The 25955-nt window shown below is 36.5% G+C and overlaps 1 protein-coding gene across 1 annotated transcript in view; it reads left to right on the forward strand.

Moving 5' to 3' along the window:
- The window catches only part of CACNA2D1 (calcium channel, voltage-dependent, alpha 2/delta subunit 1), a gene marked incomplete at its 5' end in the record, with an annotated part of 82798 nt that extends 57599 nt beyond the window's left edge, over positions 1–25199 (forward strand). The window contains 14 exons of the mRNA XM_010081077.1: positions 1076–1160; positions 1372–1434; positions 2529–2632; positions 3874–3960; positions 4315–4382; positions 5702–5740; positions 6968–7039; positions 7639–7791; positions 7882–7934; positions 10762–10817; positions 10961–11090; positions 13133–13245; positions 16745–16827; positions 24662–25199. Of these exons, the coding sequence (XP_010079379.1) occupies positions 1076–1160; positions 1372–1434; positions 2529–2632; positions 3874–3960; positions 4315–4382; positions 5702–5740; positions 6968–7039; positions 7639–7791; positions 7882–7934; positions 10762–10817; positions 10961–11090; positions 13133–13245; positions 16745–16827; positions 24662–24778 (1223 nt within the window). The remainder of the gene's footprint in view (positions 1–1075; positions 1161–1371; positions 1435–2528; positions 2633–3873; positions 3961–4314; positions 4383–5701; positions 5741–6967; positions 7040–7638; positions 7792–7881; positions 7935–10761; positions 10818–10960; positions 11091–13132; positions 13246–16744; positions 16828–24661) is intronic.
- Positions 25200–25955: the final 756 nt, after the last annotated feature.

Genomic DNA, 25955 nt, shown 5'->3' on the forward strand with positions numbered 1-25955 from the left:
TCTGGAATGTGAGAGTCAGAGATGTCTGAGATGTCAGCATGTCATGGCCCTCTCTGGAGCAAAACTGAAGAAAAGTTGGTGGGTTTTATTTTTATTTTCCCCCAGAAGGAGTTTTTAGTCTCCTCAGCAAGGCTGAGCGGCTGAGGTTTGGCGGAATTCAGAGCTGCAGGTTCCAGTCATGGAACAACTGATCTATCAACACTGATTTACGGTGTGACACTGAAGACCAGGAGCTAGATTCAGTTCCAGTTTAGCCCTGGTTTATTTTCCATAGTGGTAAAATCTGTATTAAAGTGTTTGCTTGCTTCTGTTTTCCATTCCTAGAACTTTCTCTTGCAAAGTGGTACTGAAAAAGATGCTTGAGAAGCACTGACTTCAGACCATCTTTCCCAAGATGTTTAAAAATGACATATCCACCTAAGCCACTAATTCAAAATGAGTTTATTTCCCTGTACCCACCTTCAGAGGGCAAATAGGAGTTTTTCTGAGTGACTGGGACTTAACTGAATTTATAGTTTTTAAATTTATTTAAATGTAGCTATGTTGTAGTTGAGTTATCTCTGTTTTAGTAGCATGTAAGAGTAAGTATAACTAAGAATTATGTGTTTTTTCACTGCATAACCTGAGATAAAAACTGTTTGAATTACAACATGCTTTAAAAATAGCTTAATTTCCAAATTTAACATAGGGACTTTGCAAAGCTGGGACCTGTACCCTTATCACCTTGCTTATTCCTGTGACACAAAGATAGTTTTTTAGGATACAATGAAGGAAAAGTTTAAGTGACGTCAACAGTGTGAGAGCAATCTATTTATCAGTAACTACTTGACATAATTGGAAGTTAGACATTAGAAGATAGTTTTTTTAGGATACAATGAAGGAAAAGTGGCATCAACAGTGTGAGAGCAATCTATTTATCAGTAACTACTTGACATAATTGGAAGTTAGACATTAGGTCTGATACAAATAGCCTAATTTTTGTGGCTGTAGCATCTTGAGAACTCAGAATTTCATTTTTGCTGTTTAATGAAACTCCATGTCATATGGTTTCAGAGTGTCTTAACTCTTTTGATAGGTAATACTGATATGGTCATTAGAGTTTTGCTGGACGCAGGATTTACAAATGAGCTTGCCCAAAATTATTGGAGTAAACTGTCTCTGTAAGTATTCTTTTTCTTGACCGTGATTTTTTGATGCATTTCAAAGTTTGATAATAAAATAATATGCATGTGCGTATATACAGATATACAATGAATGTTTATGCAGGATAGATTTTTTATTCACAAATGTGCACTTAAATGGCAGCCCTTGACATACGAACTTGTGAGAGTTTAAGTCAATTTTTATTTTAAATTTTATTTCTGTTGACAGTGATGGAGTTGTTGCACAATTTGTTGTTACAGACGGTGGAATTACTAGAGTGTTCCCAAAAAGGTAACAATTGCTTTAAAGTAGTATAATATGATAATTTTGAAACCTGAAAGGGTGGAATGTTACGTAATGGATTTATTGACTGAAAAACAACTTACTTTAAAATAGTATAATATGGTAATTTTGAAACCTGAAAGGTTGGAATGTTATGTAATGGATTTATTGACTGAAAAACAACTTCTCCTACAGTCTAATCTGTACTGATAACTATGAAATGAATGGGATGTCTTGTGTTACTTTGATTTTACCTATGTCATTGCTTGAAACAGATCTGTAACATTATTTCCATAACACAGTTTGTAATCCAAGTTTTTAATCAGTGCAGAGTAGCAGTAAAAGCAGTGTCCTTGTAGTATAGCGGGGCCATGCTAATCCCTAATTACTCCTAAGCACTCATTTGTTTGGCAGTTTGGCAGGATGCAAATACTGTAAAGCAGTAGGTCCTTTTTTTTTTTTTTTTTTTTTAGCCAAATAGGAGCTGACCAAATGGTCCAGGGACTTCCAGAGAGACAAATGCATCATTACTGAAGGGCAAATAGGGAATGTGAAATTGGTCATATAATCAACTAAACACCCTGATCAGTGACTGGGAATAGTGAGGGCACCAGTACGGATATACTGGTAAATGGCAAATTTATCTACTTTCTTAGATTATTCTGTTTCCCCAAAATGGGAAAAGTCCAATAAATTTTATTCCCAAAATATTTTTTTTTGTTTTGGTGTTACTAATGATATCGAATCTTTTTTGGAATTATTTCTCAAGAAACAGCATGTGCTGCAAAGTTTTGTTTATATTTTGTTGTACGTATTTGTCTGAATACACTTAAAAATTATGACATATGATCCCTGTTGTTCCAAAAATGCTATTTTTTTTCCAAATTTTTTTAAATAATTACACCTGGCAGTTAACCAGTGAAAACTGACAAAGTTTGAGGACTATGTGAATGAATCTTACATTATTTCCAACAGTGAAACATAAAAAAAAAAAAAACCAAAAACAAAACCAAAAAAACCCAAAAACAAAACAAAAAAAACCCCTGCAGCACTTTAATGACACTCTAACTGTCTTTTTTTGATCACTAATTTTTTGTAATTAGGGCAGGAGAAGATTGGTTGGAAAATGCTGAAACTTATGAAGTCAGCTTCTATAAACGAAGTTTAGATAATGACAACTATATTTTCACAGCTCCGTACTACAACAGTAAGTCATCACTGCTTTGAAATGTCAGAGGTAGCCACTGCAATGTAAGTGTACTTGTGGAAGTTTCCCATACCAGTTGAGGTCACTAACAGAGGATGCAAGTGGGACATGTCATAAGGAACATCACCCATTATTAAGAAAAAAGGCACTAAACAAGAGACATAATTTGTCATCGGCTCTGGTAGCCCTGTATACTACGCTCAGACTTAAGAAAGCTGAAAACATGCAGAGTAGTGGTGTTGATTTATTATACTGAGACACTGTTTTACAAAGGTACTTTGGCAGAATTATTTTTAAAGGAAGTGAAAGAAAATTGCACTCAGGGACAATAACACTACCTAAAAAGGTTTGTTTGGGCCAAGTTCTGTATACTTCCTCAGCACCAGACCCAATTTGGGAGAGCAGGTATAAGGGTCCAGAGTCCACAACTCTATCCACTCCACTGCTGCTTAAGTTAAACTCTGCTTTTGAATTCTGTTTCGAATTGCTGTTATTCACCAAAACCGGTTTGTCTGAAATACTGTGATATTTAAAACCTCTGTATGCACAATAGTAAGTGCTCGTTACTGATGTGAGCAGCATTAACCTTGCCAAGCTCATCTAAAAGCAGATGCTACTGCAAATGACATACTCCTCTCTTAAACATATGGGATCTTTTATTGCTGTTATTTCATACTTACCTCTTGCATCTTTTTTCAATAAAATATTAACAAGGTAATTAACTAAATTCCCTGAAGCCTTTGTTGTTCCTCAAAGAGCTCCAGGGAATGTACTCTTAACTTGCTTTTCCATACTAAGCAGTGTTGAAAACAGGCTGAAGTCCATCAGAGAAGTAATTGTTGGTTAGTGAGTGGTGTCAGTATACCCTGCATTGAAAAATACACAGACGACAGCAGGATAAAATCTTTGGCTCTGATCCTGGTTTTAACAGAGCCACTCACACGTAAAGCTATTCATGGCTCTGTTTGCAGAAACAAAAGGCCACAGTAACTCTATGAAGCAGTAAAACAGTGTACAAAAAGTGAATGAAGAAAAATAAACAGAAGTATTCCTCTTAGTCATCCAGAAGTTGGTGATCTGAGCTATTACAGGTGATAAATGCATAGTACAGCTGAGTCAGTGCTTTTGAATAAGATTTTTTTTGAATCATTTGGATATTTGAATAATAATTAATTTCAGTTTGAGAGGAAGAGACTTTATATCACCCTAACCTTTTCTTTTTCCCCTTTCTATGCTCTCAGAAAGTGGTGCCAATAGCTATGAATCAGGTATTATGGTAAGCAAGGCTGTGGAAATAACAATTAATGGGAAGCTTCTGAAACCAGCAGGTAAGATAGAGCAGTGCTGAAACATAATACAATAGTTATTTGGTTGTTGCTCAACAGTGAATTAGAAATTTAATTGAAATTTCAAAGGAACTTCACTTTATATAACATTCTTTTCTCTGAGACTGTTTTAATCTTGCTATTGGAAATCAAGCCAAAGATCTGGCTGTGTTTTGAGTAAGAGTGCTTAATTTATTAGTCTCATGAAGGATGTTGGTGGTCAGACAACTGAGCAAAACTCATATTTTATCCTCCTCCAGTTTAATAATTTAGTTGTTATTATATTTTTTTTAAGGATTCTACAGTCACCTTTTTTTTTTACTTTACTAAAAAAGACTTTCATGTATTTCTTGTTAGTTGTTGGAATAAAAATTGACGCAAGCAGCTGGATGAAAAATTTCACAAACACCACAATCAAGAGCCTGGTAAGCACTTGACCAAGTCTTTTTTGAACTTTATTTGCATTTCTCAAACCTTCAGATACAAATAGGTCAACTAGCTCTTTGTGCCAGAGTCACACTGATGCGCAGTTGCCAAGTAGTTGTGGTATTTAAATAATCCAAATGCAAAAAATAAATCTATGTTGAAACAGGCTGTATTTTGTACGTGTCTTGCTTTCATAATTATAGAACATGGATAAAGACAAAGAAAAATGACATATTCCAGCCAGTAGGCCCCCTGCTAAGATTAAAATGAATAAAATCTGCAAAAGAATTGGTTTAAAAAAAAAAAAAGGTGAATCTATTTTTATTTAATATGGAGGATGGGTAAGCAGTAAACAATAAGGATTTATATGGCAACTAACATCATAGCATTTTAGCAGAACTTAATAAAATAGGTGCTTAACCCTTTCATTCCTTACATATAAAGCTTAGGTGTCAGTGGGAAGGAGGCTAAACTGAAGGAAAAACTAAGGAATTAATAGTACATTGGGAGAGACACAAAGTGAAGACAGTTATGGAACAATTGGATGAGGCAATGTTGCTTGGTTGGTTGTATATTAAGGGATTCAATAACTATGTCTAGACGTTGTAGGTGTGAGAGCTGTAGTTCAAGGAGCAGACAAATACGTTGCCTAAATGTCAGAACAGTTAAGGACAAAAAAACATAACTGAAAAGGAGAAAGGAAGAGAAATATCTCAGAATTAGAGATGAATGACTACAGCATTGTCTCGTAGCTCTTTTGCTCACGACATAACACAAGGAAACAGTTATGTGTGTGTATGCACATATTGCAAGAAAAAGAGGAAAACGTGTTAGTAATCAAAGCCATAAAAGCTAACTGGAGATGATGGGCTTCCTTTATCACATGAGATTCCCATACTTTGAGACTGGTGAAACTTTTCATGGTCAAAAAAGATACTTGGCAGCATACTCTCTAAGCTTTCTTTCCGTACCCCGAACACATAGAAATGTACATGTTCTTTCTCCTTTACCTTATACTCACAACACTGACATCCTGACAAGTCCCCTAAGGTATTTATCTCTAATATATTGAGCACTCTTAAAAAGGGAGATGTATCAGAGACTTTGTGAAAGACAGTTGAGATTGTGCTGTTGATAATTACTGGATACAGGTTGTTCACAGACATATTTGTGATAAGCAACACACACTCAAAAATAATTTAAATTAATATACAGATTGAAAATCAAATCACTTCTTGTCTTGATTGATTCATGTAACTGCAAAATACAGTTTCTTTTGAAACATTTTTGTGAAGATTACTATCTTTCTGTTTTCTAGTGCAACAGTGAAATCTGTGGCTGTGAGAGAAACAGTATGGTAAGAATATGTTCAGTTTATGAATATCAGGCAGATTATGAAAATTGACTCATTCTCTCTAGATATATCTAAGACTGATTCTGTCATTCTTTGAGGGTTAATTTTACAGAAAACAGGATTTAGTCATTTGCGTCTTGAGAGAGAGAAGAAGATTGGGGGGGTGAAAGAGGGTATTAAAGTCAGGTGAAGTGGTCATTACAAGGATCATTGCAATGAGGTTATGACAGCTAGAGGGAAGAAAAAATAGAGTAGGAGCAATAGAGAACAATGTGAAGAAAAATGTGATAAAGATATAACGGTAATTTTCAAAGCAAGAGGCAAATACTGAGGAAAGGAAATAATTTAAAAAAAAATCTGAGAAAAAGAACACTAGAAGTACCTTAGAGAAGGGTAAATGCAAACTGAAAAGCACCAGAGTACATGATGTACCCTTCAACAGCCGTTAGTCATCTTCCTGCCCTCTGTTTCCAGCCCATTCAGGATCTGGGGATCCCACAGCTCAGCGAGCGCTCAGCAGAGCACCGCTTCAGGGGCTATCACAGTATCAGATTCTGCCATGTGCTTAAAAGCTTTCTCTGCTCAGGTCTTCTGTGAGTTCTTTTGTGGCGTGTGAAGACCGTTAAATGCAGGAGTTACAGCAGACAGGGTACCCTGGGAGGTTATCTGTTTGGCCTCGCAGCTATCTCTGACTGCAAGGATCTTTTACAAAGTGTGAAGCGTAGGGAACCAGTGAGCTTCCCATTCCTGCACCTGACACCTGGAAGAAACCTACTACAGTCCTTGGCAAGTGAAAATAAGCACAACTAGTAAGCTGAGAGTCTGCCCTTGAGACTTTTACCGTTAAAAACTGCAAACGGAAAAGAAGTTTAAGCATGGCTGAAGCACATGAAGTGTTGTTGTCCCTTATTATGAGCTGAGATTCAATTATAATCAGATTTAATAAGGATAGTACTCTTAGAGCTAACAAAGTATTGAGCAAATAAGAATTTACAAAATAACTTTTATGAAATTAAGCCACAAATAAGCCTTTGATCTGTACAAACTTTTATAATACTGATAATGCTACTTATTATAGCTTAGTGTTGGCCCTTGGCTATGGGGTTGTGATTTGGCCTGAGCCACACAGATTTGAAGATACTTCTGAAGTGTTGAATAAAAAATAGTTTATTACAGAGTGTTCTCTTGACAAATCCTTTCTGCAAAACATTTTTTACTTTCTTATAATAGCATGTGGACTGTGTTATCCTTGACGATGGTGGATTTCTTTTGATGTCAAATCGGGATGAATATACACAACAGGTATGCACATTTTTAAGTAAAGCACATGAAACAAAATAGGGAGATGTTTTATAAGAAACAAATAGTATTTCAGTCTCAGCTCACCCTAAGAATATAATCTTATACATATCATGCCCATTGGAGTTTGAAAAATGTGTCAGAAATTGAAAACATTTCTGAATTGCAAAAAAAATTGCCATGTCAAAAATTGCAGTTATTTTGTTAGTCTTTTTCAAAGTCTTATTTATGGTTAAAGATGCCAGACCTCTACCAAGTTGTGTTCGTTGTGCACTGCCCTTAGGCTGTTGGACCTATAATGGTCAGGGCAAATAATATGACATCTACACACCTTCTTTCTCATATTCTTCTTGTTCTTCCCCAAGCAGGGTGGTCTCATTGATAGTGCATTTAACAATTACTGTCTAACTGGTGTTCTCCAACTAGGCTTTTAGGAGAGCAATAGTCAAACAAAAAAATAAATACATAAACACCACAAACAGATGTGTTGTGTAGAGGGAAAAATAGTGTGTGTGGAAGGGGAGAATCAGAACTGTTCACTTTTTTATGAAACAATCATTTAGAAGTATTTTAACTTATGTCTGTATATTCTCCCTTGTCAGATTGGAAGATTCTTTGGTGAAATTGATCCTGGCCTGATGCGAAACCTGATTAACATGTCCCTGTATGCCTTTAACAAGTCGTATGACTACCAATCGGTCTGTGATCCTGAAGAAGAACCAAAGCAAGGAGCTGGACTTCGTTCTGCTTACGTGGTCAGTAGTCCACTGTGAGGAGATTGACATTCCCTTCAAAGTGTGCAGGTGTTTATACAAACAACATAATCTCTCTTGGTTTTTTCCCAGCCTACGATAACAGATATTTTGCACCTAGGATGGTGGGCTTCAGCAGCTGCCTGGTAAGTGCAAATGTGTCAGAAATCTGTATGTCCAAACAGGAATTATTCAGTAGGTTGAGACTGTATTAGTTTCTTCCTCTTCCCACCCTCCCAAAACTGCACTGAGCCCTTTGTTTCTGCAGTTTCTCATGGTGAGAATTCTTAGCTGTGTCTCCAAACTCCTTGGAAAATTCAGTGTTCTTTCCACAGTTAAATTCAAAACTGATCTTGCCAGGCTTTGTGATGATGTATTCCAACTCTACAAAATCAGCTTCAGAAAGCAGGGTTGGGATTACTGGTCTAAGTCTGATTGGCAGCTGTGAAGGTTCAGATGGAATTATTACATTTAGAATTATTGATCACTTGGTTCCCTATTTCAGAATGTCAGTTTTCCCTTTTTCTAGCAAGAACTCTAAAGAAAATCAATGTTTGCTCTTCAGTGAATAATTTTACAAAAGCACATGAAATTTATCTATTACAAAATATAAAAAAAAGTCTTGCTTCAGACTTCAGGATAACCAATATGTTGTCTGATGGCACAGTTTGGTTAAAGGTTCTCGTAATTATTAATGGCTTCTTTGAAATGGGATGGAAAAAGCACTACTGAACTGTTTCAAGGAAGCAAATATATATAAAGCTTTTTGTATAATTTTGTAGTCATAAGTCCTAGCATTTTCTATCATTGAGGGAAAAAGTTGGTGTATTTGAACTTTTGTAGAGTTTTGGGACTGACCCTGAGAGAGGCAGGATTGTACCAATAAAGTTTATCTTTCACAATCACAATATTGGATAAATTTTAAAACTAAAGATCCATTTAGGAGCTTTAACTTTGGCTTGTGCATTATTAACAATAGCCACAGAAATAATTTTACATATTTCAGAGCCATGTAGACAGACACCCCTTTCAGCTACTCACCCAGCACCAAACTGGGATAAGTAATTGGGGCTGATGTGATACTCTTGCATTGGTGTGAATTGCACCCTTGGAGACTGCCTGTTCCTTTTCCTACAGTTTCATAATGCTTATTTTTTAAAATTATTATCAAGCCAGAGTAAATTACCTACTTCATGAAGCTAAGAGTTAAATATACAGCAGTTGAACAAACATATCGTGATTTTCTCACTGATAGCACTAGGAAGAATGTATGTTGGGGTTTTTTTGTTGGTTACATTTTATTAACAGCAACAGCAAAAATCTTGGTTTTCTTGGACAACAGCAAACCTCAAAAACTGGAGATGGGCAGTAATCCAGAAGGGAAACTTGAGCTCTTCTCAAACAGAGAAACTTTAGTTTATCAGTGTTCAAATCAGACTCAGTGGTCTGGACTCAATTTAGACCTGAGGTTTATTTTGTGTGATGTTTAACTTGAAAGCACTACATGAAAGTATTTTCTATGGACATGTTTTTAATGGAATCTAGGTCAGAAGCAGGCAGAGAAGGCCATTAAGCAGGCAGAGTGAAAAGGGCTGACCAAAAATGGATTTAGTGAGGCACCTGGCAAAAGCAAATGCAGGGAAATAAGAGAAACCAGGTTATTAAAGAAAACTATAGAGTTTTATGCAACCATGTAGGATAAAAGCGTGAGTGATAATTTTCAAAATTTATATGGGATACATCAGCATTTAGTTAAGAGAGTACATATTGTTTCTCCTTCATGCTCGTTTAACTCAGAAGATTTTAGAGCTTTCCCAGGCTGCCTTTTCCATTCAGTTCCCTGTAAGTTCTGTGGTAAGCCCTTATGAAGGATTACTGTTTTCTGTCAGCAAGTTGCATCACTGTTGAAGAGCATCAGGTCTCTTCTCATCCGTGACAGTTGGTGCACTGTCCATCTGATGATTGAAGGCACAAAGCTGTGGATGTGAACCCGCAGCTCCTTCAGGCAACAGCTCCACTGGAAAGGTGACAGGCAGGTTCAGTTTTGTTACACATGGATCATGCTGGATAATGAGAAAAGGAAAAAAATCTTGGGGGTTGAGTAAAGTTATACAGTCCCTTCTCTCTGCAGAACAGGTGTTAGAACAGAATGAGATGAGGAGGGATCAGGTCATATTTGCAGGTAGAAGCAAACCTAAAACATGACAAGAGCAAACTACAACTTAGGAAGGTTTAGCAGGGAGTCAGAAAACCTACCTGTTGTGATTCCTGTTTTGACAGGTTGGCAGAGGAGAAAGAGAGCATGGATATGCCAAGCTGGTACTTGCCACAAGTAAATAAAATAGGAAAAATGTGACTGTGAGTGAAGAAAAATAATTTGAAATAAATGGAGTACTTCAAGCCTAAATGTTTTGGCAGCATCTAGGAGGAAAATGTATTCCATACCTCAAGAGCAGGAATAGGGATGATTTTAAAAGTCAACTGCTACAGTAATCATTTTTATAATATACTTGTAATATTCCAGTGTTTGTCTCCTTTTCAGCACTTTAATGAGCCTTAATCAGTGTAAAGTACCTAATTCAGGACCGTTTTCTTTGAGTGTGTTCAAAAGGAGTCCTGGGTGGTTTAAGTGTTAGAGGAACATCTACATGCCTCTTCCACCTCCCACAGAGGTATAAAAGGAGGACATGGGTGGCATGATGATATTTCCATTATGTGAGTTATGGGCACAAATGAGAGCAAAGGTCTACAGTGGAGTAAAAGATTAGTGTGAAAGACCAGGGAGAAAGCATGGAAAGAAAACCAGAGTTAAACTGTAATGTTTAAAGAGACACAGGTTTAATAACTGTCTAAAGCATATTTAGTCCTGATGATCCTGTTGTTAATTACTCTTACTTAAGTAGGTTTTAAGGACCAAGTAAAATACAAAGACAAAAAGCTTTTAACAAATATATATTGTCTTTCTGTGTTCAGGTCTATCTTACAGCAGCTGTTTTTGAGCTTGACTTTTCCACGTTTTCTTGAGGCAGGTAAGTCAAGAGAATGTTAAAGAGTCAACTTTGAGTGAAGTAGAAGGTAAGAATCTAGGCCGGGGGCCATATTTGGATCCCCCCATTGTGTCTGTGACTTAAAAATGTCATGGTTTATTTATTTATTTTCTTCTTTCTGTCAGCTGATATGGAAGATGATGATTTTGGTGCTGCCCTGCCTAAAACAAGCTGTATCACTGAGCAAACTCAGTATTTCTTTGAAAATGATGATAAATCTTTTGGTGGGATTGTAGACTGTATAAACTGCTCCAGGTAAATTTTATTCAATATAAATAATAACTTTTGGGTATGCATTTATTTTACAGAAGATAATGACACTATTATAAGAACAAAATTATATTTTGGATTAATTACACCAAACTTACATAAGCAAGACAGAGAAGTATATAAGCAGTAAAATGATAAAATGCATTCTCTTTGTATTGGTTTAGAATTAATTTTAGTTGTAATACTTGAAGAATTATAGAAATATTTTAGACAAATTTTGTTTTATAGTCTGTATATGCTCCATGAAAATTGTGTTCTATCTCTGTTACAATTTATTTTCTTTTAATTTATTATGTGAACTTAAAGGTGTTCTGCAATATTCAGAAGAAGATGGTTTTCTTTAGTCTGGCTATGTATTATAATTTTTGATGGCCAAGAAGTTTATGCAATTTATCTTCAAATTTACCTTCTAGTCAATAGTGCTGATGATTTAAGTGCTGTGGGTCTTATTAAGCAAACCATACTCTTATGTTTTGTGATTAAAAGAGTTGCTCTCCAGGCTCATTGTGCCTATTAAAGATGATGTTTAATGTTATGTTAAATAATTTGGATAATTCAGAAACATAGCAACTTAGACCTAATTCTGCTTTTCATACAGAAGCCTACTGAGTTGAAAGTTTGCATACATTAAGAGTTTCCAAAAAGTCTTTGAAATTAAAATAAACAGACAGATTTTAAACTCCTGGAAGACAATATTTCAAACCAGGAAAAAAAGAGAGTTTGGAGAATGGTGAATACAGCCAAAACACCCAGATATTTTTTCCCACTTCCGTACTTCCTCCTCCATGTTGTTAGTTTGTGTTTCTGGGGTTCCTCGTTGTGCAGAGAACTCATTAAGCTCGTGGTTTTGGTATTTGTAGCATTTTTTGGTTTGGGTTTTGATTGTGTTTGGTTTGTTTTTTTTTTTTTCTTTTAATCTGGAGAGTTTTCAGAAGAGTTCTTTAGTTCGTTATACTTTAAAGGCTGTAGAAATTATGCTAACATTGCAAAAATAGTGCCGCAGTATGGGAATGAGTATGAAAGGACAATTTAAGCTATTTAAAGCAACCAAATATTTAATTACAACATTAGTTATTTAATTAACAGGTATTTTGTCCTGTAGGTGTACCCAATCAGTGGTACAAACTCATCATCTGTGAAATTTCAGAAATAATTATTTCAGTTCTCACCTGAATTCTGAAACCTCTGCTTATAGAGTGGTACCCACCTGTATGAAAAGATTTGCTTTTTACTTTATATGTGTATGAAAATGTATTTAGAATCCATAAAACAATTAACCTGTTAGACTGTCCTGAATTTACCTCTCTTTGACAGGTAGAATGTATTTTGTTAATGACTAAGAAATATTAAGGATTTTTTCTCTGCTTTGTCAAAGGTCTGTCTGCCTCTCCAGTAAATTTAAATTGTACTTGAAAATTATCCTTGAAAAATACAGAAATACCCTTACCTTTAGTATCTAAGGCATGAAGTGTAGTATCTATATCTTAAAGGTATAATGCTGCCTATTCAATTATTTGTAAATGGAAACCGACCATAGTGACTTAAAGGTCTTTTGTGGAATTAGATGTACATAAAAATACAACAAATGCACATCCAACACACAACATACATGCCCTAAAACTCTTTCTCTCCCTCCTTACAGACAGGTTTATGAGTTGGGGTTTTGTTTATTTGTTTTTGTGAATGGGGGTTTTCTCAGTGTTGTCAGGGTTGATGCTGAACTGATTTTATTTCTCACTACAGCTACTGTTGTAGCAGTACAGAGCTAGCTGCTAACTCAATTAGGGTCATTTTATGTTCTCTTCCATTTTTTCCGCTAAGTCTGGTTGAAAAGGGGAACCATGGAAATGTCAAAAAGATTACTGAATTTGTTGTGTGTGTCTTGCTGTTCATTAATGGAAAAGATAAACAGTAGCAGGCAGACTGTGTCTGTGAAGCTGGATTACTTTTATTCCAGTGCTATGTGTCCTCAAATATGGGTTTCCTTGCTTCATTTAAACATAGGTTTTTGTTGGCTTTTTTTCCAGACTTTATCATGCAGAGAAGATTTCAAACACCAATCTGGTATTCATTATTAGTGACAGCCAACTGCTGTGTCGCTCCTGTGACCCAAAGCCACTGATGCAAGCAGAGAAGCCGGGTATCCTTTAAAATAAAGTTATTTGGCAGTGTGGATTGATTTTTGGCTATGATATACTGGAATATATGTGAAAAAAAAAATGGCCTGTTTCTGTACACATTAGTAGCATGCTTGCCATTGTAGTACTTGAAACAGGAGATATTTGTGGCTGATATCACAAATGATCTGAAGCAGCGTCATTGAGATAGAGAGCAAAGGTGTTATTTGTGAGGACCTACACAGAAATGGGCTTACAGGAACTTAAGGAAGTTTCTAAAAGGCAGATGCAAAGTCTTGGATCCAGAACACAATAATGACATGCAGCTGGACAGGCTGGGGCTGGAGTAACTAGAAACAGCTTTACAGAACAGGACATCAGGAGCATGATGGACAGGAAGTTGAACATCAGTTGGCACTGTCCCTTGCAATAAAGAGGCCAGTTATGTCGTGGGCTATGTTAGCAAGAGTGTAGTCACCAGGTTGGGAGAATGCGTCCATCCTACCTCTTCAGCACTGATGAGACCACATCTGAAGTGCTGTGTATAGCTTGGGACTCCCCAGTACCATACTGACTTACTGGGGGATGCCCAGTGAAGGGTCACCAGGGTGCTTGGCATCTGGAGCACAGGACACGCAAGGGGAGACTAAAACTCCTGGGCTTGTTCAGCTTTTAGAAAAGGCAAGGGTACATCTGTCTGGAGAAGTAACCAAAACAAAGGGAAGCACCAAGATAAGCATGTTTGGTCATGAAAAGTTAGGATGCTGCGCTGATGCCTTCAACACTGAGACAAAGTGATGGAGGCACTTCAGCGTGTTCTCAATGCCCATGAGAACTACTTACTTCCCATGGAAACTGCTTTAACCATCAACTGCTAGAGTTTATTCAGTTGCTATCATAGAAGTTCTTCAAAGCTGGCTGAAGACATAGGTGGCATATGTGCTAAGCAGAGTCCTTGCAACACATGCATTAAAATTAAAAGCACATGAAAAGTTTTTCTAACTTACAACCACCTTCATGTCAATCTCTATGCCCCTAACCTGTTCACTTCTGTAGATACATACAGGTGATAGTGATGGAAATAAAATAAAACCAACATACAGGTATTCTAGGCCAGGAGAAATGCACCTCAAATTTTCTCTGCTATGTATGCTTCAGGGTAGTATGCCAGAGATGGTAAATCAAATCATAATTGGATTATTATGACAGAATATGGAAAACAATTAGTAGTACCTTTGTCCCTGTCAGGAAATTAGTTGAGACGTCTCCCATTCCTGAAATAAAAGCAGATGGTGGAGGAGATGACTCTGTTTCTTTGGCACAAGCAACGCGTTCATTGCTGTATTAGTAAAACCAGAATTCCATCTATGCTTGGGCTGAAAAGGAAGTTACATGGGGTGGAAGCTATATCCGTGTCATCACAGAACTATGTAAACACAGCCTAACATTCTAATTGGCTCCAGGCCATGACAGCTTGATTAACCGTTGCCACTGTCTGAATTTATAGACAGGACTCACTACAGAAAATGAAGCACGTTTGATGGGAAATGCGCATGTTACTTGCATTTCCCTGTGGGGCCCCAACCTTCTAGAAAGCAATAAACGACCTCAGATGGTGGCTGGAGCAGCTGGGTGGGCTTATAGATGTCGACTAAATGAACTGTTTTATTTTTGTTCCAACTCTGCAGTACTAAGCTATTCTCTCTGTTCTGTAAGTAAGGTACATTGTGAAATGCAGATGTAGCGTAACATCACCCAAGCGGGCAGAATGACCTTTGGGTGCTATTCAGGTGGTTATTATTAGACTGTTTCCTGCTGGCTGGTACAGCTTCACTTGTGCACATAGTCTTTTTGAATATTTCTATGTTTTGACTTCCCTTTCAGTTGGGCCCTGGCAGAGGAAAGGGGAGGTGAGTCTGGTAACATCTGAATGAAGACAGGTTAGATCAGTAGAAATAAATTCCCTGTCCTCTTGCTTCTCCTCCATTGGGCATCTCCGCTCATTGCAATGAAGCTGCTGTAGAACTCCACGATAGCATATGAGTAGGATTGCTTCAAGTGTAAGTTAGAGCTGCTAAGATAAGTAAAGTTTTGGTGCTCATTTTTTTTAAAACACTCTAGCTGAGCTTTAATGTGTGTACTGCCAACAGCAGAAGCTGAAAGCAAAGCTTAACATGCTGAATGGTAATATAAGCAGGTTTCTGCAGAAGGCGGTTTTGCAGTTTACCATGTGATCAGATGGCTGGAGCGCATCCCGTACAAGGACAGGCTGAGAGAGTTGGGGTTGTTCAGCCTGGAGAAGAGAAGTCTCCGAGGAGGCATTATTGCAGCCTTCCTGTACCTAAGAGGGGCTGCAGGAGAGATGGGGAGGCACTCTTTATCAGGGAGTGGAGTGACAGGACGAGGGGTAATGGCTTTAAACAGAAAGAGAGCGGATTTTAGTTAGATATTAGGAAGAAATTTTTTCCTGTGAGGGTGGTGAGGCACTGGAACAGGTTGCCCAGAGAAGCTGTGGATGCCCCATCCCTGGAGGTGTTCAAGGCCAGGCTGGATGAGGCTTTGAGCAACCTGGGCTAGTGGAGGGTGTCCCTGCCCATGGCAGGGGGGTTGGAACTCGATGATCTTTAAGATCCCTTCCAACCCAAACCATTCTATGATTCTATGATTCTGTATCAGTGCCTTTCAAGTGTGCTGCAATGATTTGTGTCCCTTGTTAGCCTGTGGCAAATGTGAAGTATAGTATATACACTTAAATATCAGTGATTATGGATTTCAGATTTCAGAGACGTAACCTCAGGTTATAGTGAGCTAATTAATAGCATGTCACTGCTCCCATTTCTATGCTGCTGTTCTGCTGTTAGCTTGGACAGCATTTTCTCTGTCTGCCTTCATCACTGAAATGCTAATGAGATCTGATTAGGTTTTCTGTCATGTACTATCAAAGCCTACAGTGGGATGATCTTATCTATGATATTTGGGTTAATATAGGTGTACACAAAATAAAACCGATAGTTCTTATAAGCGTTTACTGCAATTTTCAGCCTGTCTATAGCAGTACTTTTCCAAATAGGCTTCCTCGCTTTTACTGTGTATCTTCATTTTAGCAGAATAACTCAACAGTAACATATGCTATAACCAATCAGCACCATCAAAAGTTTCAAATATTTTCTGTAATATTTATGCAATGGTAATAAAAGCAATACAGAAAATCTTAAAAACCCTCAGCTTTTATTTTTATTTTGTGTACGGTTCTGGAAGTACTGGTTCTAAAAAGTCATGCAGGATGTTTATTTTCTAGATTAAAGCAGTGTAAAAATGGGTATTTGATGTTGATTTATTTGGAGGGATGGTGTGATTTGATTTTATTTAATTTAAACAAGGAACTTTGACTACTGATGTTTATTTCAGTGCTGTCTGAATTAGCTTAAACCTTCTCTTCTCCCATGAAAGTAAAAGCAGAATGTTAATCCTGCTACTGTACAATGCACCAAAGCCAGTCATGCTCCTTAACCAGAGAAACAGATGAGGGGCCAAATCCCTGTGAAATGGTCAAACAGCCTAGATACAGAAAAGGTCCTGATGTCTGTTTTGATGAAGCGAAACAGGTAAAACTTGTAAGACTTTAGGACTATCTTTAAAACAATTGTAGAGCTGTTTTAGAAGAGCAGTGAAAACTACATTTAAATGTACCTTGGTGCCTGGTAACCTCCTTATCACTAAACATACTGTTCACTCTAGACCATAGCCACTCTATTTCAAGTATCCCATTATTAACATAAAATTAGCAGCTGCTTTCTTATCTGCCTTTTCTTATAAATATTGCACTTTCACACATGATTCCTACTAAAAAAAAAAAGGTCAGCGAACATAAAACCAATGGTCTCTGTAGGGTGCTGTGAAATTCAGTTCTTTTATTGCTTTCACAAATAGATGTTAATCCTGGCTTAGAAGTAGTATTTTTACATTAGTGTTTACAAATATTATTTAAGATGTTAAATTATTAAAACTTTCTATCTGGTTTAGGATGTTCCCTTTAGAAATTGTGCAAATATGTACTGACCTTAGGTCACAGTCTTAACAGGTATAAATGTGTATTGCTTTACTGAAATGAGCAAAATTATGCTGTTTAGTACTCCTTCTATTGCATACATTACAGTTTTAAAGGAGAAAAATTATCTGTGCCACATATATTAAATATCTCAAATATACTCTCTGTCTTACCTTTCAAAAGACTGTGTGAAAGAGAATATGTTGAATTCAGATTGTTCAGAATAAATGTCAAGGCAAAAAGTACTGAACAGAGAAGTACCTGCCATTATATAAAATAAATATTTTTAAAATGCTTTTGTAATGCCTCATCCCATTTCTGCAAAGGAAAGATTATTCAGAACTAGTGCAGTTAGTTGGCTGTAACTGCAGTATACCAATTTTTGCTCCAGTGTATTCTCTGCTTTCTTTAATGAGGCACAACTACTGAGATGACAGTAGTGTCAGGAAAGTCCAGACAGATGATATTCAATGCATTTTTCTACTAACCAAATTTTATTTTAAAAAGAAAGTCTTCTTCCTGGCCAGCAAAGTTTAAACAAAGTTGAAAAACCATCCAAAAGCTATTTGGCCATTGTAAATATTCCAAATCCTTCTGATACCATTGTGTGTGAAAGTACAACTGTTGCTCACTAGCTTGATGTGCTAATCAGTGTGTAAGTCATGTGTTTTGTAACAGTGGATTGTTTTGGTTAAGTTTATTTGCAAAATTTGCTGTGAATCTCTTGCTCTTGGGTGGATGCTTTCACATTAACTCTGCTAACTGCCAGCAATTTGCATGATATCTCATCTTGTGTGTCTTTTTTTCTGTGTTTTCTTTCCTTTCCTCTACTTGCTACTTTGCCCGTTATTAATAGGATCAGCCTATATGCACAACGAGTCGTGCCTCTGCCATGACGTCTGCTCCTATCTTCATTTTTCTGCAAGTTTTCATGTGGTGTGGATGGTCAGTTACTTTCTCTAATTTTTTGTTTTGTTCTTGGCTTAAAAAATTAGCAGACTTTTTTACTTACTACGCATACAAAAGAAAATAGAACGAAGCAAGTCTCAAAATCAACAATCTGGAGCAAATTATTATCACAATATCAAGGGAAATTAAATATGAAAAAAAACCTGTCTGGAGCCTTGTAAATCAGAATTACAGAACACAAGGGCCTCTCCCATAGCAAATACAAAGACATAGGAACCTGTTGGGTTTATATGGTGGGCAATCTGAGATTGCACATGTGCCAGCTGAGTCAGTGTCATGCCCTTCAGAACATTTTTCCCTTGTCCCTGTTAAAATGAAACAGAAGAAGAAAGTTTTCTGCACAAAATCAAACAAAGGTACAAAGTAATTAGAAGAGACAATAATGCCTGTGAAAACAAAGCTGTACTTAGGGATAGCAAAGATGAGTACTCTGTGTAGGAATTACGGGAGTGTTGCTATTGAGAAGAGTAAGGAGTTTTCGCTGCATTCAGAGGAGCGCAAATGTTAATGATGGAAGGTAACAGTGCACATCTATTTGGTCAAAGTATGAACTGACTAAAATAATATTTTTGCTTTTTATTTTTTTGCAACCTAAATATATTTATTTCCTAATTACAGCAGAAGATGGGTTTTTCTTCTAATGAAATACATGGCTACGTGAAGTCCTGTGGGTTGCCCTAGTGCAGACGGTGGGGTTCATAACGGAAGCCTTGGCATTTTAGAGTGTGTTGCATTTAACAGTGCGAGAATGTGCACTGCTCTGCTAGTGACACATACACCAACAGAGCTGCTGATCTAATGAGAATAAAATTCACGACCTTGTACACTGGAGGGGTTTCTGATCAATATTATTATTCAGAAAACCACTAGAGGGAGATATTAACATAGCTATCAAAGTAAAGTCAACTGAGAGGCAGAGATAGAACCTTAGAGGTCATTTTTCAGAGTTACTGTAGTAAAATATTAAAAATTGTAACAATTTAGAACACTAATTTTGTCAATAATTTATATTCTGTTTATACTTGGGGAAAGTTCAATTAATATCACTTGAACATCAATGAAAAACAGCTTAAAGATCTGTTTAACAGTTGTATTGGAGTAATTTTCCTATTAGTTATTCTGTATTTAAGTGATCCAATTTCTAGCAAACCTAGGAACTTGCACAGCCATGGCTGAAGGTTGTAAGGAAGGGTGAAAGTCCCTTCCCCCATGCCAGTGGTATTTCACATTAAAATATAGAAGATTAACATCTCATGTTCCTACTCATGCAATTTAGTCTGCAAGTAACCTTGTTTTAATTAAAAAGCTACTGTCCAATGTCTGTAAAGCTGCAGAGACTCACCTTGAGCTGAATTCTTTATGTCCAAAATGGTCTTTCTGCTCAAGAAGGCAAACCAAAATACTGGGAAACCCAGAAAATATAATTTATCTGATAGACTTTTGGCAACAGAAAGTTATAAAGGCAATTTTGTTCATCCATCCCGTTTTTAATAACTTTGTGATTTTGGAAATGGGGTTTCACTGGACATTAATCTGGGTAGTTTTATTAAAGTCACTGAAGCCAACACAGATATAAACCAGCTGACCACGTTCAATAACAGCAGGTTTGTTTTTTTTTTTTTTCCATCAAGGATAACAAAACAGTCTTTATCACCCCCTTGAACAGCTTGCTCTTACTTTGTACGTGCACCCTGGTTTTGTGTGCCATACCTGAGAATAAAGAGAACTCTACAAGTTTTTAGCCTCTTCTAGGAATGTCTTATTTCTGTCAGCTCCCAGGGATGTCAGCGGGAGCTTTGGGGGTGTTTAGCAGCCCAGACAACTGTATACATCTCAATGGGATCAGCTGTATCCCTGGTCTGTGTGTGGGTAGCTGTACAGCTTTGACAGTCTGGTGTAGTAGTCCAGACAGAGTAGCACAAAATTCATAAAAGACCCTGTACTGGAACTTGAAATGACTCTTGCATAAAAACGAAGGTGTTCTCCATGCAATATGAAGCGTTTAAAAGGTATGCTTATAAAAGGTATAACTTTGAGGTAACCAGTTGATAGCAAAGGCCAGATCAGAACCTCTTTGGCAGATAATGTCATTTTATCCTTTGTATATAGTCAGTGTAGCACAACGAGTTCTGATAAATGGGTAAAGTTTCAAGATAAAGCTTTAGTACATTAGATAGTTAGAGTGTACTTCTGAAGGAGTAACAAATGTGTATATAGACTTAGACATGTATGCGTATATATATATATATGTATTTATATTTCCGTGTGTGTCTTTAAAATTATGGTCTGGCACTGCCTTCAAGGAAATGGTGATATATAGCAGTGAAAATGTGGGTTTGATAGTTAGCAATGAATATATGGTTTTATAAAAGTATTCATTTCCATTCTGCAAGAGCTGAATCATTTTCACAATGTGTGATGTTGTAAAATAACCCTCTCTGGAGTTATCATAGTAAAGTATGACATGAAGGAGTTGACATTTGGATTTGATGCTTCTCTACCTCAAGCGTGCAAGGAAATTTGACGTGTGACTTATTAATACAAGAAATTTCTGATACGCTTCTGATGAAAAGAAACTGGCTAAAGAGGATTCTTTCCAATTTCTTTTCCAATTCTTTCTCTCTTCAAAGAGAAATAACATACAGGATATTATTTTGAATACAACAAAGAGAGGACATCCCCAACTGATCTGTTGGTTATTCAAGGTTTCTGTGTGACTCACTTAATAAGCTGGAAAATTTCAGTGAAGCTGCTTCAGAATAGTTCAGTGTTTAATTGCACTGGCAGAGGTAAAGATAAGATAAGGTAAAGATAAGGTAAAGATAAGATAAAATTATGCTATGTAATTTTATATAAGAAATTTTATAAGAAAGCTTAGAAATATCATTTACAGAAAATAGTTGAGAAGTTTTCTTAAAACTCAGGAATAAGGGAAGTGTTTTCAAAAAAGACATTTCGAAGATCATTCAGAACTGATGTTTTGCTCAATCTGGTTCTGAATTAATAATAAGATTTCACTCATTTCCATAAAACTGTTGATTTTTTTTGAATTGATGTAAATCAGCATGTAACCAGACTATCTCTTTTTTTTTTACTCATATTTTTCACAACCATTAAATCACATAAGAAAATTACAAAGTGCAATGCTGGGGAGAGAAAAGTAATTTAGATAGGATTTACTCTGCCTTCCTTGCCACTACTATATGGTCTTGGCTTAGGACACAAAAGAATAACTGATGCCAGAGAGAATATTTAGAAATTGTTCTTGGCAGAACTGCTGGTTCACCACTGTAAATTGGTCTACAAACCTCAGAAATTCAATGTGACTTTGATCAGTATGAGGTTAAAATCTCACCAGCCTTGAAATATGTGTATAAACCTTGTATACTTTTGTCTAGTACTGTCGAACTCTGCCATTCATAATTAAAAGGTGCCTCTTGTGTGTGAGGCTTACAAGTCATTTTCCACTGTTGTGAAGTTGTGAATCCTGTAGAAACTGGTCTGTGTAGTCTTACGGAGAGAGCAAAGTATATTGAAATATTTCTTTTCAGTCCAACAAGAATATCATATAGTGTAGCTGTTGACTGTAAAAGCAGTGTCTGTAAATTGTGATGTAGTTGACAAAAATTCTCAAAAAGCAAATAGAAATGGGCAACAGAGTGGTGTTGGGTTTGTTTTTTTTTCAAGTACATATTGTGGTAGGATTAATTCATCAACATAATTTGCCCAAAATTTGGTCTAGTACAGAGGTGACATGAAAGCTGAGTACAGTATAATTCTGTTTGTGGAGGTCCATCTACTCTGTATCCATACTGGATGTAGATATTTCTTCTTCCTATTATGAACAATTTTGTCTAAGACCCTCAATTTACTTCTTATTTACTCTTGAGACGGCTCCCCTCTGTTGGAAAATTTTAAACCTTGTGCTTTACTTTAGGCTATTTCTTCAAAGATGACCCTTCTAAGTAATTTCAGTGATAAGAATCTTACATACCAAGAGGTAACACTGAGTACTGTTCATGGAATGCATCTGAGAAGAAATTTTAATGATGATCCTGTTCCTGATGGTACTCGCTGTAAGGAAGAAGCAAAAAGGTTATTTTTAGGTACTTTGAGTAGAAATAAAGCTACATGACAAGACACAATGCAGATGCAAAAAGAGTTGGAGCCAAACTAAATAAATGAGAAAGTTCAGTGCGTCTTCAAATCTTAGCATCCCACTCTAAATCTGGTGAAGCAAAGTTCACTTATGACTTACTTGTTGACTGGAAACCTTAGGAATTTTGAACTTTTAGAGTGCAATCAACTGAAAAAAAAAAAAAAGCCTAAGCCAAAATTATGGAACTAAATTATAAAGCTAACAGATGGCAGAGACATGTCTGGAAATGGCTACTATTGATAAAGAATGGCAGATAATATGAGTTATTTGCTTTAGGACATTTTTTTTTTTTTAATCTTGAATTCTGGTTTTGGGTTATTCTTTTGTTTTGTTTTATTTTTCTACATCCAAGTTTGTAAAGGTGACTGTCAGTGAATGCCATCATTCTTGATGACATATTGAGACTAATTTGTCTGCTTTATCTGATTTTCCATATATTTCTTCCAAATGTATCTGGTTCCTCCAACTGCTCTGCTTTAAAGAATGCATTGTGTGTAGTGGGAATCTCATTAAAGTCTTCACCCCTTAAAACTGCCACAAAGAACTCATTGAAGTCCTTTGACATGCCCTGTAACCCCCGAGTTCCCTTTTTACACCTCTGTTATCAAGCAGTTGCCCTAACTCCATATTTAGCTTCATGCTTTTGATCTATTCAAAAATCTGCTATTATTTTCAGCATATTTTGCAGGGACATCATCAAAAATTCTTTATCAGCCCTCCTAATTTCCTGTTTGTGTCTAATCTGCCATTTTTATGTGCTTTCCTGTTCTTGCCCATTTGAGTAAACTCAATTTCCTAAATACTGACCTTTTCCCTATGACAGTGTACTAACGTTTCCCTACTGATTCATGCAGGGATGTTTCTCTGGGGTTTGATCGGTATTTTTTAGGGGGGTGAGGCTGGCGTTTTTTCACCTGTTTTTGGGTTGGGTTTTTGGTGGTTTTTTTTTTGGGTGGGGGAGGGGGTGTTGGTTATTCTAATTGTGACATTAATTATACCTGGAAATCTAAAGCAGTATTTCTAAACATTCTTCTGGATCCTTGTGAGGGACTTGCTTTTTGAGATTCTTCTAGATATTTTTGTGCTTTCTGGTTTTTGTTGGGTTTTAAGTGTTTTTTTCTGTTTTCTTGGTTTTGGGGTTGTTGGGTTTTGGGGGTTTTTTTAACAGCTTTCTGTAATTTTCACTTAGTTCCCTTTCTTGAATTTGGTATCTTTCAGTTTAGATTTATTTGGCCTGATCTCTCACACAGCAAAGCTAAGTCTTATTGCATTGTGGTCTCCAGAACTACTAGAGCTATACTGAAGCTATACAGAGCAGCTCTTTACTAATAAATTTGAAGAGGGCCCAATGTGCCACTAAAGATTCAAAGATGGTTTGTTCCAAAAGGCATACATTTATCATATCCAAAAATATGATCAGACTCCAGAACAGGTATTAAATGTATTTCAACCAGACTAATGAATAAGTCCATGATGTGAAAGACATTACACGTAATAGGCAAAGTGTGACCAAATAACAGCAGTTAACAATAAAGAGGAATGGGGAACAGAGGTGTGATTGCTCTGTGGCATAAGGAATAATTAGATCTACTGATACATGACAGAGCGGTGCAGCTCAGAGTGAGCTCTCCAATTGGAGGGTGACTTCTCTACAGGCTGTATTGAACATGCACAAAAAAACAGCAGAAGATTTGGTTCTCATACTTGAATACAGCATCAGAGACAAAGAAAGCATTTTCATTCTCTTTGATCGTATCTTCACCTGCAGAGCATATTTGTTTTGATGTGTGATCATGATGAAATGGACACAAACAGATTCTGGTATTTGTTTTCTTATCTTGAAAAGTTATCTGTTTTTCCATCTTTCCTCACAATAAAGTGATGCCCAAAATCTCCAAATTGATGTAATTTTAAGGAACATAGATGTGGCTTACTGGGCCCCCCAGGTATATCCCATAGTGTTCTTGTTTGATTATGTAAGTATCCTGTCTAGTTCATAAGTGACTGCAGTAAGCCCTGTAAGTATTTAGTTCTCCCGTGTTTATAGTTAATGTAGTAATGCTACTCTTTGTATCAAAAATCAGACAAACGTACAGGAATTATTTTGCTGTTATTTTAGGCAAAATAACATATATAAGACCAAAAAGGATGCCTCAAGGATAGTTCAAAATGTTGAAGACTAAAATATAGATTACTTCTCAGGTAATTTAATTATAATTAATTATAATTCATGTTAAATGGTTTCTCCTTTTCTTTTCAACAGGAAGATTCGGCCGACTGCGGTGGTGTCTCTGGTCTGAGTCCATCACTGTGGTCTATGGTAGGAATTCAGTTGGTCCTGCTTTGGCTGCTGTCTGGCAGCAGACACTACCAGTTATGACCTTGTTAAACCAAAACCTGCATAACTTAATCAAGACCCGGCCAAAACGATAGCCTCAGTTTCATTTTCAAAAGGGTCAGCTATTCAGACAGCAGCAGAACAGCAGTGCTCATGTCTGGTTATCACTCGTTGTGAGACTCGTAAAGGCACCCATGGTGGCTGCATGTTGGAGTGTCGGATCCTTAAACGTGTGTGAATGCTGCATCATCTATGCCATCCGAACAGAATTCTGTGTCTGCTCCACTGGGAAATAAAAAAAAAAAAAAAAAGATTTTTTTTTTCCATTTGTTTGCTGTTGTAATCTTGACGACTTCATGTAAAAGGGCTCCCCTGACAATAGCTTATGTATATGATTTTAATTTCTTTTAAGCTTTGGATATCTTGAAGATTTATATTCTTTTACATGAACAGTTATTAAAAAAAAAAAATAAAGAAGTAAAAAGAAAACCTGCTCCCCGATATACATTACTAGCACTAAGATGGATGCTTTGAAAATCAGTTTTGTCCAAACTAGTTGAGTAAAATGAAAATATTGGCTAGTCCTCATCAGAAGTTCAGAATGGTTGAAATGCTTTATAATGAGTGGTTTATTCTTCCAAAATTAATCATGTTGCCAGCTAAGTTTTAGTAGGTTGATAAATTGAAGGAAGGAAGGAAGGAAAGAAGGAAACTTGTTTTCAGATATAAAGGTGCTTGAGAGTTTAACTAAAAAGTGATTCTCATTTTAAACTGGGTGTCATCTTCTGTGAGGAAAATGTTAATTTCAATGTAATATTCACCTCATTTTCCCAGTTATATAAAAAGCTAATTGAATCCTTCAAAGGCTCACACAAAAATGCCTGTGAATAAAAAATGTCTTTGTGATATTTGAACGTTGGTTTCCAAGGGTATTTTGCATGATGATGATGCTATGTTATTGCTTTTCAGTTTGTTTTATTTGATGGTAGAGTATAGTCCATTGAAAAGGTAACTGAGTGATTCTTTCATTGTGTGAGAAACTGAACATTGCAATGTGTTGCAATCAAATCATATTAAATTGTATTATCAAACAGAGCTCTGAATATACTGTGCAGTGAAAAAGCTGAGAAAATAGGATAAATTTAGCTATCATAACAAAAGGGTTGAGTTGGATTTTTTACAGAATAGCAATCTCACATGGAAACCTGTGTACAGATAT

This window comes from Pterocles gutturalis, unplaced genomic scaffold, assembly GCF_000699245.1.
Source record: "Pterocles gutturalis isolate BGI_N339 unplaced genomic scaffold, ASM69924v1 scaffold6089, whole genome shotgun sequence".
In the NCBI taxonomy this organism is placed as follows: domain Eukaryota; kingdom Metazoa; phylum Chordata; class Aves; order Pterocliformes; family Pteroclidae; genus Pterocles; species Pterocles gutturalis.